General features: G+C 30.7%; 1 protein-coding gene across 1 annotated transcript; it reads left to right on the top strand.

The window, feature by feature from the left end:
• Nucleotides 1-9405: 9405 nt before the first annotated feature.
• On the top strand, nt 9406-19960 carry LOC100163324 (putative uncharacterized protein DDB_G0271606). The gene is made up of 3 exons (XM_001943277.5): nt 9406-9665; nt 14557-15414; nt 16978-19960. Exons 2-3 carry the CDS (start codon nt 14557-14559, stop codon nt 18310-18312), a joined length of 2193 nt encoding a protein of 730 aa, XP_001943312.2. The 5' UTR covers nt 9406-9665; the 3' UTR covers nt 18313-19960.
• Nucleotides 19961-20295: the final 335 nt, after the last annotated feature.

Here is a 20295-nt window from a genome sequence, read left to right as displayed (position 1 = left end):
AATCATTCATTGTTGGTCGTCATTCTGAAAAAATAAGTTTTAAATAGGTATTTAGGTAATAGGTAATATAGCATAGAATAGTTCTATGGTAATAGGTACCTACTTAGTTTTACATCTATTTAAATTAATATTCAATTTGGAGCACTTGGGCTCGCACTCGCACAGATTATGATTGGTAAGTAATGTTTTTTTTCCAAAAATATTTTTTATGTTATTTATAAGTTTTTTTATTTATTATTATTCCAATCTGATTTTAAAGAAAAGTTTAAAAGTTAAAAACTCTAATATATTTTTATATCGCTTTAAAATCTACTACAAATGGACACCTATAGCCATAACTATTAAAATTGAAAATATAATAAATTATAACTACAAAATAATTTGAAAATTTCTTAATTTTTGTCAAAATTTGAATTTCAGGTGCTTATAAAAATTATCGTATTTTTTATCTATTTAATTATTTAAATTATTATAATAAATTAGGAACTACTTATGTGGGACCTTGTATTAAATTTTCAAGCTTTTTTTATCAAGCCCAAAAAGTTATATCAACACGACAACACTTATAAAATATTTTTTTAAGCCCGTAAATAGTTTAAAATTAATCTAAATATTTTGAAAAATGTATTAGCGTCCGAAGCTAACGACGAAAATTAGCAAATTATTTTGAGTTAGAAATTCATAAAAAATTTTCTTTTTAAATTTAAGATTTGAAAATGTTATGCAAGATTCCTCATAAATTTGTCTACCTTTATCAAAAAAAAAAAAATGTCTGTAAGAAAGTCAAATTAAATGTTTATGAGCGTTTGAATTCATATTTTTACAACATTTGATACTCGATTTCTCATGTAACAATTTTTTGTTGTAATTAAAATATGAATAACTGTAGATACTTGAAAATTTCACTGAATGTTTATATTTTCATTTTCTATACACCATACAACATACAATTTTGAAAATATTTTGACTCTTTTTAAGCTGTTTACGGACATTGTCAGTTTTCAATTTTTTTTAGTTTTTTTTTCTATAAATATCAATAAAATGTTATTTGTTGGGTAAAAAAGCGTGAAAGTTTAATGCAAGGCTCCTGATATATTGTTACAAAAGCAGTTGAAAAATATTAAAAATACATAGGCACAATTTTTTTTTTTTTTATAAACATTTAAAGTTCGAATTTTGACAAAATGTATCAAATTTAAAATTTAATAATTATTTTGTTGTTAAAAATTTATAAAATGTTCAAATTTTATAGGTAAGAATTGAAAATTTGTAACGAGGTTCCTCATAAATAGTTTATATATAAATTACTTTGTTCAAATGTACTACGTAATATCATATGCTGTCTGATCATCTTCGCTCAGAATCGTTTTTCTTATACAATGATATATTATATCATTGAATTCAAATTTAACACTATCTATTCCAGTGACCAACTTGTAACCTACTGTACAGCAGAGCAACACCCACTCGCCCACCTTTTTACTTATTGTGTTATGAAATACAGATTGTAAATTTTGAGAAATAAAAAAAATTAAAAAAAGATGGACAATTGGGTACCGCTCTGTTGTACAGTAGTTGTAATGGATGTGTTATATTTGAATTCAATGATAAAGCATTGTATACGAAAAACCATTCTCATAGATAATCAAGCGTAGTCCTTATAATATTATTATTAATTAAAATCCCTTTTTAGCCGTTTTTCGTAATTTGTCGGTAGTTTTTCAGTAGACGCTTTCTACTTAACTACTTGAAATTTTTAATTTTGACCTCCTAAAAGTACCAACTAGGTTCACTTTTCTATCAGTAAAGATGTTGATCTCAAAAAGCATGTTAAATATCCAAAATGTTGCTGACAGACAGAAAAAAAAACATACATCATTGTAAAACCAATACATTCTTTCACTCAGCTCAGAATCTAAAATGGTAAAATAAAATATTAAATGTAAAATGATTTATATAAAATATTTTTTATTTTTTAAAAACAACATGTTTAGACATAATAAATTACAATACAAGATAAATCGTAATTAATTTTATTTAATATATAAAATACCATACAGGGGATGGAGTGGCCGAGCGAACTAATAGGTCGCTCGTACATTGGAGAGCGTTGTGCGTTGTGCTCAACGAAATATCACTACTCTATGTGCCTTGTGTTCCTGTGAATGTACTTTGTGGAATGGTTTGTGTAGAACCGTGATTGGACTGAGCCATTGAGCTGTATAGTGAAAAGAAGTGCAGAGTAGGTTCACTAATGGATGGAGCTGCAGACGTAGACAAATCTTCATTGTAGGTAAGACTTATAAATTTGTGTTACCTGAGATTCATTAGAGGGACCAATCTAGGTTTGAATGAAATCTTGTCGTGAATCCTTATCAGTTTCGTGTAAATAAGTGTAATTATTGCACTAATGGAGTATATCCTTGACTTCCTTTTCTATACACATTTAATACACCACTTTGGATTTGACTCCTTACTTCAAGTTTTTCAAGTCAAATCATATGTTTTCTTTTCACTTTCTTATGCGTTTTTGAGGATGGCAATTTTTTTTTCTTTGTAATCCAATAGTTTCTGAGTACTATTGTCTACAATGCGTTTTTCTTATTTATTTTTGTAGGCTTGGGAAATGTGGACTGAGAAAACGTAGTAGATTTAGATGGGGATAATTTTGCAACAGCCAACAAATGAACTAGGTATACTCATAACATCAATGTCGCTTTCATTATCTGTAACTTCATGGGTTAACGATTGTAACTGCTCTCCAACTATTAAATTTCCAAACATTACACCATAGGAATTAACGAGTCTTTTACAAACATCATCATATTAAAAAATGGCTATTTTGATTTTTATTCCCCACCAGCATCAGCTGAACGGCCTTTGGGTTCTTTTTGAAGTTCTCTCGCACCGGTTCGAACTTGGTCACGGGCGGCATTTTTCTTCGGGCATTCACGGTGTCCGGAGAGAGGGGCCGATATTCCCCACCCGGGCATGACAGATACCTACGGGTTCCCACTAAAAAAATTCTACCAAAACAAACACACACGTGGATTATCGTAATATATGAGCACGACTATGTTATATTTTTTGTATTACGCATTTACGCAGACAACACGAATGCGTATGTACATGCACAAAATTAAACATGACACGTGGTATAGATACATTTTTAAGCAAGTATGAAGTACCTAGTTAAGGCTATATACGCGTATATGTGCACAAGTGCACAACGCACGTTACATTTTATAAGTGAAAGCTTTTTCCGTGAAGGAGAACTAACAATTTTTTTTATGGATGTGAGGTATTTTTTCTTGTGAAAGCTTTTTGAATTTATAGTTGCTGTCGTCAATTTAGTATAAAAAATAACAATATTATAAACAATAAAAATAAAACATATTGGGTCCCTACATAACTAATTAATTTAATATTTAAAAACTTGAGATCAATCTAAATTTATTATAATATTATATAATTTATACTATTAAAATATATATATTAATTATCAAAAAAAAAATTCTAAAAGCAATTTTCAATAAAGTAATACAATATAGGGATTTTTATTTAGGTACCATTGTACCAACTATAGCCACTAGAGTCTAAGTTTATCATATCATATTATTATTACAATTACAATACCTATACCAAGCCGATATGATATACATTAAACCATATGGATTCTTTAGATAGGTACTTAAGTATTAATACTATTTTAAATTTGTTTATATTTATTAAAATATTGTTAAGTACTTAAGTACATAGTCACATATAGATATAGGGATAAAATCACTTTTCCTTTGTTTCCCTAGATTATTGTTTAAATGTATTGAAAGAAAAATATTATATTAATTTAAATTTAAATTACACCGTATTATTTTTAACTATGATTTAATAGGACATTAGACTACATAAAGAGTTTAATATTTATATAAATTCAATGAAATAGTTAGATGAATAATATTATTTTTGTTATGCTTGTACCATAAGCTAAATTTTTTATGAAGGTTGAAAGTTGGAATATGACCTTATATCCGTCCAGCACTCCAGCGGACAATAAATGTTTATAAATTTGTTAATAATATCATCATTATTGTGTTACCCCATTATATTACCCCTAACAGTATAATAAGTGCAGCGCAATTACCTATTAAGCTGATAAATATATTATTATAATTAAGCTAATGATAATGAAAACTTGAATTCATCTACAGGTATGAAATATGAATGAATAAATGTATGATACTTGAAGACTGAAGTACCTACCTATACACTCTTTGTCTTTGAATCTACTTGTAAGTTGTAAATATTTTAGTTATTATAACGTTTCATAAAAGTACCCGATATTGTTATAGGATATTTTTGTTATTGCCATATTGGCTACATATCAACAATTTGTATTTTAAATGCAAGAATAAAATAAATTTTTTTTTTCGAAAACAAAAAATATTTAATCAGTTGCTCAGTGTAGTAATCATTCTAAATCGCAGGGATGGGAAATTGGCCTCGCGCGAGCCGCATTCGGCCCGCGTACCTTTTTTATCTGGCACTTCCTAAATTTTAAAATTACCTACTTCATAGTTCATATACAATTTTAACATTTACTTGTATTTATAAATTCCGTTATTCGTGGATAATAAATTCGTACAATATTCCTAAGGCAGTAGAAATTGAAAAACAAGATGCTTCACTTAATCACTTTAATTAGAATTATGTGAGTTGCAAACAAATCCATGTTTATCCACAAAAAAGATTGACGTGTGCTTTTGGAAAAAATATCCACTTTTAGGATGTTGTATAGATTTTCCATTTTTAATTAAAAATGTTATTCAATGTTGATGGAAATATATTAGATAAAAAATAAAATAATATTTATATAATTTCCGTGACCGAACGTGCTAAAGGTAAAACTAAAATGGTAAGCGCAATAAATTGGTTTACCAGCCGTAAAATACAAGGAGGCCAATTTGTACTACACTGGTTTTTAAATACAAATTTTGTTTTAAGCACAAAACCAGTTAGTTGCGGGGAACTCACCAGTCATCAACCATCTAACTGCATTAATATAGTATATATAATGCGTTTGTTTTTATAATAATTTATTGTCAGTGTTGTATTTTTATAATTAATTGCAATAAAAGAGCATTAATCTGACTACGGCGATAATTAAAATTAACACCTTATAATATAGTATAATAATTTATCAAGGTATTAAAATATGTGATTAATACGCCCACGGATTAGAGACTCACTAAATATGAAAATACCACTTAACCATAATGTATACGTACCTTAATTATAATTTATTATAACTAATCATTAATGTTTACCTAATTAGTATCAGAGAAAAATGGATATCCCATGCCCCACAAAATGAATATCCTTGTTTTTCGTATACCTACCTAAATCGGAACAACAAAAGAAAGTGATTGGAGCTTCATAAAAATATAAAACATAAACGTATCCAATTTATTATCCTATCAATCCAATCATGTTTATAAAGATTTCTTTTTATATAGTTATAACCTAAATTAAACTCTGAATTTAATTATTTATCAAATATCAAATATTAAGACAGTAAGCAAATTAAAAAAAAAAAGTGGGCAAGTGGATGTCACTCTGCTGAACAGTATAGGTTACAAGTAGTAGTATTACATTTTAATTAAATGATAATATAATATCATTGTATACGAAAAACGATTCTGAGCGAAGATAATTTGTATCAGTGTAGATATCTTATATTATGTTTAAACCTACCTATTTTGTTATTACTTATTACGGTAGCCGGTAATTGAATTAATATATTATAAAATTACAACAAAATAACTAAAATCGTTAATCTTGGTTGCTTAATATGTAATTTTGTCCAAATTTAAACACAATGTTTTTATATTTTTGAGATTTTTTGGTTACAGAATAACCTACTTACGTGGAACTTTGTTTTACATTTTCAATCCTTGGCCTTAAAAGTTGAACATTTTATAAATTTTTAACAACAAAATCATTATTAAATTTTGAATTTAATAAATGTTATCAAAAATTGAACTTTAAATGCTTATAAAAAAAATTGTGCCCGTATTTTTAATATTTGTATACTTATAAGTAATTTTATTTTGTGATTTTGTGAAAATAATATATATTGTAACAATATATCAGGAGCCTTTTATTACATTTTCACGCTTTTTGACACAACAAATAAAATTGTATTCCCATTTATAGAAAAAAAACTAAAAAAAATAAAAATGTCCGTAAGTAGCTCAAAAATAGTCGAAATATTTTGAACATTTTATCAGGTATAGGAATTGATAAAATTAACATATAGTGTAAATTTAAAATATCTACTGTTTTTCGTTTTTGAATTCCAGCAAAATAAGAAAATCGCTACATCAGACACCGAGTGAATATCTAATCTTGTAAAAATTGTACTTCAAACGGTCATAAAAATTTAATTCAACTTTCAGGTTGACATTTTTTTTTTTTGATATTTAATATTTTTAAAATGTTACTATGTTAATGTCAACTATCAATGAAAATTTCATGTCATTTGTTTTAGAGTTACACCAAAAACCAAAATTGATATGTAAATATAAATATCATGTAAAGGTTTCGTTAGACGATAGAATGTCAGAAAAACCTACCCGGAAAAAAGTACCCATTAATAAAATCATATAAACATATTTATAAACATATTTTATAATTTATAATTTATATTTCATACCGGTATATAGTTATATTTTATAAATTAGTAATTATACCTATATAGGCTATAGGTACTGTTTAGATAAAGTAAACATATTATGTATAGAATATTTATTTCATAAATTACCAGGGTAATGAACTTACCCATTATTAACACCTATCCATAATATATATAATATATATTACGAAACAAACGTTACCTAATTTAACTTTGGTTAGTACATTTTTGCTGATGGGAATTTATAACTTACGTGACTTTATTCTTTTATGATTTTATTAACGGGTACTTTTTTACCGTGGAATTTTTTTCGTTTACCGGATTATATTTTTGTTGTAGTCTATAGCTAATGGTTAATAGTAGTATGAATGCTAATAAATGAGTAGTTGTTGACAGATAGAAAGATGGGACACGTGCGACGTGCATACTGCATACCTATAACCTATTACCTATATAATATGCTGCAGAGGTCGAGATTTATTACGTCGATTAGTTGATTAAAAGAAACTGCAGTTACTATAATGAGTTTTTCACACATTGTGATAAACAAAGCTTTAGAAATTAGCGGTTTTTTGTAATTTGTTGGTAGTTTTTCCCGTGGCATTAATTAATTATTGAGAAAATGGAAAAATTACGTCTTTAAAGTATCATCTTGATCCAATTTGCTAAAAGATAATGTATTATATGTTGAAATCGAAGCACTCCTTCCGGTAGAAATTTTGTATACAGGATAAAAAATAAAATTAACACCATTGTAAAATCACTATAGCTTCTTCGCTCCGCTCAGAATCTAATAATTACACTTTAGTATTTTACTTGAAATTAAATTCATAACAGAATGATTGTTTTTATTGAAATCAAAAGTACTTTAATGCTTTAACTTTTATATTTATAAAATATAAATATAATATTTTTTTATTTTTTTGAATTGTTTAAATATTGGTACTTATATAATTTTTTTATAACTTAAATCATTATATAAATATTTAAAGCACATTCAATGATATATAACTTACATGTATGATGTATCCAATACAGTATCTATAATATATTAGTAGTATAAAATAGCAATGGGTGAAAAGGAAAATTATCACATTAATGAACATTTGACAAATTTGACTATTATCCAAGGCAAGAGGGTACATAATGGATATTATATTAGTAATCTGTAATCATTATTCAATATAATACAAATTATAGAATAAAGAATAGATTAGTTTTGCTTTGATAACTTGAGATATTTACACTACTGAGTAGTGAGTACAAACAAAATGATAGGTATAATATCAAATTAAATATTTAGGTCTTATTTGTACTGTTTATGAATATAAATATAAACGGGAAGGTTATTATGATTACCATACATATACATATAGAGCTCATACAAAATATGTACTGTTAAATAATAAACAATGCAAGAGTTTTGATGGCCAATATAGGTCAATCATTAGGTTTGACAGGTATAGGTACACTATAGTCCAGAGGTATTCAAACTGTGCGTCGCGGCTCCCAGGGGCGTCGCGAGAGTTATCGAAGGGAGCCACGTCATATAATTGAAAACCAATAAATATTTGAAAATATTTTTACGAAAAACGTTTTTTATTATCATTGAGGCACACCGGTTGGGAAACGTTGGATTGTCTACAGTCTACACTCTACTATAATCATTCGCTAAGTATAGCTTTAATTGATAGCGTAAGTCGCAATAGCGACAGCGATACCATCAACTGCCATCGTTAAATCATCAATGCGTATGTCGTGTTTGGCAGTATTAGTCGCGAGTTAAATTATCATTCATTTTTAATTTGGGAGCCGTCAACATTTTGTGAATACTCAAAGGAGCCTTGGGATGAAAAAGTTTGAATACCTCTGCTATAGTCTGTAGGTAATCAGTTGGTGCACTCAGTAGTAAACCACAGTCCACCGGGACTGTAAATATTAGTTTAAAAGATAGGTACTGAAGAATTGTTATACCTATCGTGAATCTTAAATATTAATACTAATTGTTTGGAAGTAGGTACGATGTGATTGACCTTTTCACGTTGGTAAAATCAGAATAATTTTCTACTTTAGTTACTTGGCTTTCACAAAATACCAAATACACTTATGTCACCTGAACTTGTTTTCGACTAGTTGTATGAACTTTGCATCGTGTCAATGGGATTTCGCGATAAGGAGGTGTAGATATGAATAATACCATAATCTAAAGTCGTCGACACCTTGAGGATAAATAATAATAATAATATTAAAAAAATTACGATTCGGTGGCGGCAACGGCCACTCGTATAAGGTTACACTGGAATACCAGCGTTAGGAGATCGGAATCCGATTCACTTTCACGGTGAAAAAAAATTTCTCCGAGACAATATGTCAACAAGATTACAGTGAACCTGAAAACACGATCCGTCGTAAAAATTGCGATAATTATATCTTTGTGTCTTTGGCGGGAAAGCTGCAGATAGCGTACGAAAGCCGTACTCGCCGGCAGATATTATAAATACACAATAATATGAATATCGATGATTTCGTAGTCTCCGGTTTGGTTTGGAAATGAGAAGATATATGGGGAGAGAAAGAGAAAGAAGAAAGAAGTAAGATGGATATATTTATATAGAGAGAGAGATACAGAGCGAGAGAGAGAAAACTATGTTCACGATATTGGAGGGGTAAAGTGAGTGGTGCCCAGGAACTTATAAATATTGGTTGGCCGGTGACCCAAATATCATTCGTTCATATCCGTCGTGACCTTGGTCGTGTGTGCCGGGCATGCCATCTTCTTAACCGCCCAGTAGTATAGTAGTATAGTTAGTTTATACCTACCGTACCCATACCTATTAACCAGTGTCCGTCTATTGCGCGACGTTTAAGTTCAACACCTGCACGCTTTTGTCAGTCGTCGGTCATGGCCAGATGCTGAACCTTACCAAACTATAATTTATTGGAATTTACATAACGTGATCAATTTAAATTTAAAGTAAGTACATAAAGTATTATTATAATAATATTATTCATTAGGTAGTTATATATTACATTTCGTTGTATAAATAATACGGAAATCGTTAAAGGAATGCGATGACGTGACCGGAAGCAAAATACGTACTTACTTATATATTTTTATTCTAAGATCTCGGATTGAGAAAGATTTTGGTTTTGAAAATAGTTAGGTTTGGCTTGGGTTGCATGAAAAATCACTTAACATTTAAAGAATTAATATTGAGCTAATGGTCCCTTAAACATGATTTAGTGGCCCATAATTGATCCATTAAATTTTATTGAAAGCGTAACCCGGCATTATGGTTTTATTTTTCAGAACTTAAAAAGATCAAAATGTTTCATTTAGCAATTCTAAATACCTACAGGTAATAGAACAATGCATTAGTACATCGTAGACGTTATTTTTTGAGCTTCCTTGCAGTAGTGATCAATAAAACCACGAACAACTATGAATAAATAATTTAAACAAATACTTGATTATTTGACAAGATGTTGACCATTTTCAATTGATCTCAGTTGGTTAAGGTTATTATAAATAAACCACACAAAATATAATGATTTTTATTTTTTTTAATAATTAGTACATACATTTACCAATAGTATATATAATATAGGTATAGGTACCTACACAATATGTTCATTGTTCAACTTTTTGATAAATACCAATAAATTAACTATTTCAGGTAAATATAGGTAAACTGTTTGGTTACATACGAATTAAATATTAGCTACAGTAAAACAGTATAATATTAGATTAATCATTAAAGATCCGTTACATTTTGTAATCTCAAATCATTTTATAACTGGGCGTCTGTCGCACATCCAATTGTGATTGTGGTTGAGGTTGTAAAAATGTTAACACTTATTTCTTTATCGTATGCCTACTTTTTCGCTTAGCGTGCATTGCAATAATAATATATCCTGGTTTGTTCTACTGACCAGGTCAGTATATTGTACCTATTCAAAATTATACAGTTCTTGCACTTTCTAATTGTATTTATTTTTTAAAATAAAGCTAATACCTAACACGCATAGGATACTTCGTGAATTGTTCCAACAGAGTAGAATGGCCTCTTAAGAGTTATGAAAACTGAATACTAATGATGATTATTTTCATTCGTTCCGAATACACAAGTTTAAGTCAACCGACGACCGATTTGGCGTTTGACAAATTCTTCGTATTGTCTTGTGTAAGATCTAATCAACTGTGTGAATATCTTTAAAAGTTTGATTAATAGGCATACCCCGCATAATCGTAGGTTTATATTGTCAGCAAAATTATTTTAGTAGGTATCCTGACTCATGAGGATTGTCGTTGTATTTTATAGGGAGTCATTAGTCCTATAATAATATTATTGAACTCTTTTTAGTGATTACTAGATAGTACCTACTTTAGTGCAGTTTATTAAATAATATACTTGCGGTATAGCCCGTAGGTATATATTAGCTTATAAGTTATATTATGTACACCGTAAACGACGTATGCGATGTGCCGAGATGTAACACATGTAGCCATGTAGGTACCTATTATATTACATAAACGATTTACGCGTATAATCCTGCTCCTACGTAAATATGTTGGTATTATACAAATATTAAGTATGGGTAGGTATTAGGTATTTATTAAATAGCCACTCACCCGATACCAGTGACCATCGATCTGTTTATTATAATATATTACATAAACAACAAACAACATAGGTACACGAAAACACATAACCGCCTTGTCCGATATTATTATTAAATACATTTCATAATATGGGATTTTATAGATTTTACCATTTTAATATCAATCCACCAGACATATTTTGTTTATATTGATATAAATTCGCCGATTATCGATTCCATATATTATTATATTTTTGTGGAACACCCTTTATTGACAAATTTCCATTAAATATTTAAAAGTGTCTCAGTAAAAACCTATGCTTTATTATAAAATGTACAATTTTTGTATAAAACTAATAACAATTTCAAAATTAATTTTTATATGGCGTAACATAAAATGCGCACAAGATTACAATAATTGTTACTATTACATTTCGAGTAAATTTAAAAGTACTATTTGAGCACAATAACTCAGAACATATTGGAAAATTTAACATTATAATCGATAGAACTTGCATTTTTATTTCTAATAATGTACGTGTAATACATTATTTTTTTGATAAAACTTGTAGATAGATATATTATATAGATTATTAAATGAATCCACCGTGACATATATAATATGTTACAGCTTAACGTTGTTGTTTAAATGTTTTATAATTATTTTCATAATATAATACTCAGATAATAATTTGTGTCAGTAAACACATTGAATAGTTGTTAGATATCTAATAATATAGTAATATATATAGAAGATTTAGTGAGATATCATATCAAACGTCAACTGGTGATTGGAGTTAATCGCTATTTCAATATACCTACTGTACAAAATAAGCTTTAAACTCATGAAGTTCAGTGTTTTTAAAAGCGTTATCGGGTAAAAGTTCTACGGAACAAACTTATATTTTATTGTATCGCATTAAATTAATACCTAATAAAAATATTTTTATTTAAATTAATAGATAGATCATTTTAGTCCATCTTCATCGCTTGCCAAAATGATTCAAAAAGATCATCTTATAGTTACGCGTTAACGGGATTCAATACATACGCACGCACACACACACACACACACACACACACACACACACACAAACACACACAATACACATGCATACATGCGTGTTGTTCTATGTGCTCCAGTAGTTCCGATTAGTTAGGTAGCGAAAGCAGTCTATAGACTTTCTTGTGTATGCGTGTGTTGTACAGATAAACCGGATAATAATAATATAAGTCTCTAACCGAACGACGTCTTGTGCAGTAATTATATTATAAACCACTTTCTTTCCGGTCGCACCCGAAATACAGACAAACACTGTACTTCGCGTATACCTATAATACCTACCCACAATTTCACTGGAAAACATCGTCATCGTAGTCCTGTCAAACCACCAAACCAATACCTTTCCGATCGAGCTCTCTGTTCGTTAATCATATTACCTATAAATAATATGTTGCAATTCGAGATCGGGGCTTTCACTCAGAAAGCAGAACACCATCTTCATAGCCGATAAAATCCGAAACGAAACTCATCTCTCCATACTTGACGTTATACCCGTCGCGATCAGACATCGTAGATGTCGATGGCGAGAGCGAATACGTAATCCGGTCAAAAAATTGTCATCGGTGTGTGCTGTAGCAAACGGTAACCACTATACTTAAGTTGTTTTAAATATCACTTTTAAGTGGTTTTCGTTTGTAATACGACGGTAGGTACTTAGGTTTTGATTAACAACATTTAATATCTAAATTCACTGGGTAACGGATTATACTCGTAAATATTTAATTTAGAAACAAAACTTTAATTTTCTTTTTATAAAACTTCAAACTTGCTAAAAATGATTCCTTAGATAAAATATTGTAAAAAAATAATATCTCTATTGTGTAATATAGTGCATACGATATTAATGTATAGGTTATCAACATTTTAATATTGTATTGATCTGCATCTTTCTTTATATAGAAACTTCAGTCGATAATATAAATAAATTAATAAAAGATTAAATACCTAGTCGTCTGCAGATTTCAAATTAAAACCCCAGTTTGTAATAAGAAAAGAATATGCAGATTACATTTTTTTAAATATGTTACCCACCTGGTCATATATTAATGATTGATTGTCCGCTTCATAATTTTCAAATTCCTTTCAAAGTCCCTGTACGTTTTATATCCGTCAACATATTGGCGTGTTTAGGGGAGGGACTGGGTGGGCACTGCCCCCCCGCCAACAGCAAACTGTGCCTCCAAAAAAATCATGCCAGGATAAAAAAAAGTCGTGTATACCCTACAGTACCTATAGATTTTGATTAATTGTAATTTTTTTAGTTACGCATTTATTAATTAGTGATTATATGATCATTATAATATTATGTTCATCAATTCTTTATAACTACATAACATGCAATGTTATTTTTGTGCCCATTTACCAGGTCTTGCGCTGTGATAACACAAATTAAATAAAATTTTATCTAACCAGTGATAATATAGTTTTATCAGCTGAAAATATCCAATTACCGATTATCATTTTAAAAATGTCCTTAGATATTTTACGATTTGTTAAAATTTTTAAATTTTGTCAGAGACTCAAATTATATATTACTGATTAGTTAACAGTTTTACAATTTGTATGTTGTTTATCTTATATAATGGATGGGAAAAAAGTATTTTTATTGTTCTAACAATGGTTATACTTTTTGATTATAATTTAAAAATATTCCCACCATTGTGAATTTTGTAACATAAGAAATGATTGTTACTTTATGTTTCAACAAAAATAGGTCTCATAATTTAAAAAATTGTGTGCCCCCTCAGCCACCAAAGTCTGAACACGCCTATATCTGTCAATATGTTCTTTTTAACTTTCCTATACTTCTTCAACTAATTATAGTTTAAATTAACCACTACGACGTTGTATGTCTTTAGCCAATTCTGACCCCTTCTTTTCTACTTTGTGATTACAATGATTTTTATTATTATTTTGTATAGGTAGTTTAATTTTACACTGATTTTTGGTTATAATGTTAATTAAATGTTCTAATTGTAAATTGGGCATTTACCTTATAAGCCCGTGTTGAATCTGGGCTTTTTATCGCCTCCCACCTGTGTTGTATTATTAAAAATAAAATAAATAATGTATACTATCTTTATAGATCTAAACATATATAATATATATGTATATGTGTGTGTGTACTTGAAACGCATTGTAAAATAAAAGCCTATTTCACAGTTAATAAAATAAAATACAATTTGCTTACATTTTTCAGATGAAAGTAGCGCTAACTGTTTTAGCGCTCATGACTACCTTGGAGCTGGTACAAGGCGTACCGGTTTATGGTCCTCCGCAACCGTTGCCAACTCCACACAAGTACAGGTCTCCAAATGGTGCACCCATCCCGGCCAAGTATCCTCCTCATCCTAGTGGTCATTCAGGAAAAAATGAATTCTATTCGAAATTTAATCCTCATTCACTACCACCAGGCTTACGTGGACCCGCACCCCAATTGCCACCACCTTTTGCTAAATATCCTCATCTGCCACCACCCGGCAAACATCAACAACAGTACCAACAACAAAACCAACACCAACATCAACAGCAACAGCAACAGCAACATCATCATCATCAACAACAACAGCAACAGCAACAGCAACATCAACAACAACCACATCACTCACCTAACAGCTTGAGACCAGTAGGACCACAGTTCCAGTCGAAACCACACTTGCTGCAGAACGGCGCTCCTCATCATTCTCCTCAACAGGGCCAAGTTAATAGCGGCCCTGAACAACGGGTACAATTAGTACCAGCACGGCCTTCTCCTAAGATAACCAACGTCTGGACGGGACCCAAATTATCTGGATCACCCGATTTTCCACCGCGTTTCCCCGATGTCACCAACTCCCCAGCATCGGTGACTACAGCCCCATTTCTGGAAAAACCCAGTGGACCTTACATAATCAATAGCGACGACGAGAGGGGTCCTATCAAGACTATACCGGCACCGAACCTGAACCCAGCAGACAAACCAGCCAACTTCGAAGAACAATTGTACAGGGCACAACACCAACAATCGTACGTTCAACCTTTGGACAATTCGATAACCGACGAAAAACCCTCGTACCAGGTATTAACAAGTATATAAAATCTATTATAGTTTCGAATAATTTATTAGAAATGACAATGGATACATTTACTTTATAAATATAATAAGTTACTTATAGTATAGGTATTTATTAGTTATTAAACATATACATGACTATCTTGATAGCATATAGCCAAAATTAAATAATATACTGGAGTTAATAAAAACGTAGGTATGTATATTTTATCTAGGCGTGGTGATCATTTTTTAATATATGGTTAGGTCACCACTCACCATAATTATTATATGTTTTCTATTAGTTCGAATGTATCCGATATAGGTACTTGTCAAATATCGATGGACAATAATATAATAGCAGGTATTGGTACAATAGTACCTAGTTAATTATAGTTTAAAATGTTTAGACAGTTGTCTTTAAGATACATTCGTGAAAATATTAATATTACTTTCTCTCAAAAGACAACAATAGAAATTATGAGGAAATAATAGGTAATAAAAAATCAAAATTTAAATTTATGTCAAACGCAATGATAAAATTAAATGTGTAATGTCAATTTCATTATAATAATATGACATTAAATCAGAGAAAGGAAAGAATGATTGTTAATACATATTTCATACAAAATAATCGGTAGGTTCTTACATAGCGTTATAGTATGTAACTACCTATATTATGCTACTCATTGACAGTATGCAAATTCATTCATAAGTACACGCAAGACATGCACATAACATGTTATTGGAAAATTTATAAAAAAAATACAAAACTATATATAATTGTTGAAAATATTGACCACTTTTTATTATTCTATAAGTAACCTATTTTGCTGGAAATCTGGTCCTATTTTTTTTTATAATTACTACAATTATAAATTTGTATCGGGAAATCGATATTATTATAAAAAAAAAGTTTCATAAACACAATGATTTCTTTTTTGTTTCAAAACAATAATGACTAGTATAGTTTTGAAACTTCCAATAAGAACTTTTGAATTTACTGACAAAATGTTGATTGGTGTTACAGGTTTTTAAAATGCTGTAAAAAAAATCAAATTGTAATAACAATTTAAATAATTTATTAGCATTGTATTTAAAACATTTATAGTTTATGAAATGAGTTCCACTAAATAGTAGAGTGTAACATAAATTTATTTAATTTCAATATTAAAAAAAATTATTTTGTACTCAGAATCGATAAAAAAGTTTGATTTTTGTTTCTTGTTTATTTTAAAATTAAGTAGGTAAATTTAATTTACCCAATTAACCAAATTAACTATTTAGGAAATTTAATCACATTAATTAATTAATTAATTTGAGAATCGTTGGGATCAAAGATCGATAACAATATATTGAATATAAAAATGTGCTATTATCTAATCCAAATAATTGAACCAGTATTACAAGTTTTAGAAGACATTCGTTATTGCTAAAAAAAAACGATGAACTGGTATTCGTTAACCTCAGTAATTTTTACAGGTAGTAGGATAATTATTAAATTATTTTAATTGAAAACACATAAATATTATTTAATATTACAATATTATATTGTATCAGAAGTGATTCTCACAGCGTACCGTGTTTCAGGTAACCGAAGTGCCGAGTGGTTACAAACAATTTAACAGCCAACCGTCGTACTTCGCCCAGGACCTAGGAATCTCATCATCTGTCAAGGTTCCGCCCAACACAGACTCTAACTCAATACCAACCGTTCCACTGGACATCGCTCTGCAACAACACTTGGAAAATCAACATCATCAACAGCTGTCAGCCGAGCATATCGGATCCTCTGATACGTTGACGCCACAAGAGCTGTACTCACTGTTGAACAGTAACCAGGCCGCTGCCGTGGTACCACAGGCCACATACATGGTACCGCAAACTGTCATGTACGCTGTACCGCAACAACAGTCGCTGGACCCGCAAGCCGGCCACCAGATCCAGTACCAGGCGCAGCCAGTCCAACTACAGTACGCACAACAGCCTACAGCCACAGGTGTCCAGTTACAGTATGTGCAACCGGCCACCACAGATCTCCAGTACTTGCAGCCACAAACGGTCCAATACCAGCCACAAGCTGTCCAATATCAACCACAATCCATCCAATACCAGGCTCAATCCGACCACTTGCAGCAGCCGTATCAACAACAATCAGCGGAACAGTATAGCGCGCAGACTGCCGCTGCTGAAATATCAGCGCAAAAGCAACAACAGCAACAGGAGCTTATACAACAGCAACAAGAAGAGCAACAGCAACAACAGGAGCAGCAGCAGTATTCGCAACAGCAACAACAGGTCCAGTTACAACAACAGCAACGTGCGCAGCTAAAACAACAGCAACAGGAGGAGCAACAGCAGCAGCAGCAGTTACAGCAACAGCAGCAGCAGCAGTTACAGCAACAGCAGCTGGATAACGACGTTCAGTACCAGCAGGAACAGGATGACTACGAGCCCAGGAACAGCGAAAAGGGATCAGCAGAACAATCGCCCGCAGCAGTGCCGGAGGACGATGAACACGATCAGAGGAAGTTGCAGAGCATCCGAGACCAGTATTACTCAGCCGTCCCCAACGAACAGACAGCTAGCGTTCTGGCGCAGATCGCCCAGTCGGCAGCCAACAACGATGAGTCGAGTCAAGTAGTGGATGCGGTGAAACCCGCGGAAAAGTCACCAACCGATCAGTCGGTACAGATGCACACTTCGGTACAGATTCAACAGTCGGTGCCACTTTACGAGGGCACGTACGCGTCGTCGAGGCGCACCAACCAGGAGTATGCGGACGAGGGCGGTGAGACCGACGAGCTGATGGAAGGCAGTGAATCGGTGGCCGTCTCGGAGTCGTCGTCGTCCTCGGTCAACGGACACGCTCCCAATCAGTTCCCGTATAGTGCGGCCAAGATAAATGGATTCGCCGCCAACTAGTCCTAGATAGCTATATACTGCAGTTTTCTCCGTCAGGATATGAACAACGCGACTTCAATATTTGAACTAGCTCAGATATTGTAACAGCTATTATTATCTCTAAAAGCGACACTATATTATTTTATAGTTGATATTTTTTATTTACTAATTTATTTTTTGAAGACAAAACATCGATGTCCGTCGTCATATTGGATCGTAGTGAAATTTATTTGTTGTTTGTACCTACTTATTTTTGTTTTAACTCATGATCGAAACGGATGGCAGATAAGCGGATTTGTCGCACGCGCAGACACCCTAAATTATTTATTTATATTTTATATTATTTTTATTTTTATACGTTTAGTTTAGTTAAATTAATGCTATTTTTTTAAGACTCAGATACGGGAACAATTGCTCAAATTTGAAATTATGACCCACAAGTCATGGCCACGTGGCATTTTTCTCGACAATAACGGGCTCAATATTTTGTAGATCGACTTGAACATGAGTTACAATATGCAGGGTTGGGCATAATACTCAAAAAAAAAGAATCATGATACATGCATTTAGTGTATGTATCTAGAATCTAGATACAAGATACAAGATACACGGTACTCCCTATTTTATATTTCCAATTTAATTGTATTAACTATAAAACGTCTAGGTATACACTATACTGTCTATACAATATACAATATCAATACTTATAAAGTCATAAAATATGATACAAAAAGTCAATACACATTATAAATGTGTAACTAATACATAACTAATTACTCTTCATATCATAATTAATACAATACTACGTTATACCTACGTATAGGTACGTTAATATACATAATATAGCTAATATACCAAAATTAATAAATTACATCTTAATTTTTACTTATAAATGCGTTAATGTGCTATACGGTAAAGATTAATATATCTATAAATTAAATTTGTTATAGTTAGTTTAGTTAGCTTATCTGTACTTTTGATTTTATTTTCTATTTTATGTGGAATGGCCCTACATGATTTTACTCATATCTAGGTAACAGATTCATATTTTATGAGACCGAAAATTCCAGTTTAGTTCTTATCTATATGACTCAATGACTGTAAGAGTAGATAGGTATTATACTGAAAAGTTAGTATACGGCCATTTAATTTTTTTCAAATTATATAAGTTCTTACATTGTTAAATTATTTTAAGTTTCGAGTGTCTTGCAAATCGAAATCAAATTTCTTGGAACTGTTCAGTATAGTTGTTTACAATAATATTATATTGTATTTCTTGTCAAAGTAAAATACATAATACTAGTATAAAATATATCACGATACATGATACTTGATACATTTGTATCTTTGATACTGCCCAACCGTGGTTACATGGACAACCCATATACCTACTTAATAAGTTAAATTTGTGCAAAAAACAGTTATGCCTAAACATATACCTATACCTACGTTAGCCGTACCACAGCAGCTCTCAATACTAATTTCAGTATAGGTAACGACATACATAAAAAACTCATGACATATTTAAGTTAACTTGATATTTATTTTATGTAAATGTAGAATATTAGTTATAAGAATAAAATACACAATTCAAACAAATTTAATCAGAAGACATGTAAACATTTTGGAATTGTTCGTAAAACTTAATAAAGATTTACAAGATTACGCTGTAAAATGTACTGTGTATTTATTTACCTGTGTATTGTTACTTATCTATTTTTAGAATATGAATACAGCGTTCGTATTTTTTTTGGTACTGTTACGTACTAGCTGCGCAGTTTTAAATTCACGATATTGTTTTTATCGTTACATTATAGTTAAGTTGTTTAAAAAGAATCTTATATAGCTATGTGATGTTTAAATATAAATACATTGATAACTATTGATATTACAACCCCCAGACAGTGTATTAATGTAAAATACTGCAGAAACGATTTACCAGTGTCATATTTATTGTTTTGTGATGTGTTCCGCTTTCATTGTGTTGATTTTAAAAATATAAGT

Source organism: Acyrthosiphon pisum, chromosome A2 (genome assembly GCF_005508785.2).
Source record: "Acyrthosiphon pisum isolate AL4f chromosome A2, pea_aphid_22Mar2018_4r6ur, whole genome shotgun sequence".
Taxonomy (NCBI): Eukaryota; Metazoa; Arthropoda; class Insecta; order Hemiptera; family Aphididae; genus Acyrthosiphon; species Acyrthosiphon pisum.
The sequence above is the reverse complement of the archived record's forward strand: the minus strand, read 5'-3'. Positions and strand labels throughout refer to the sequence as shown.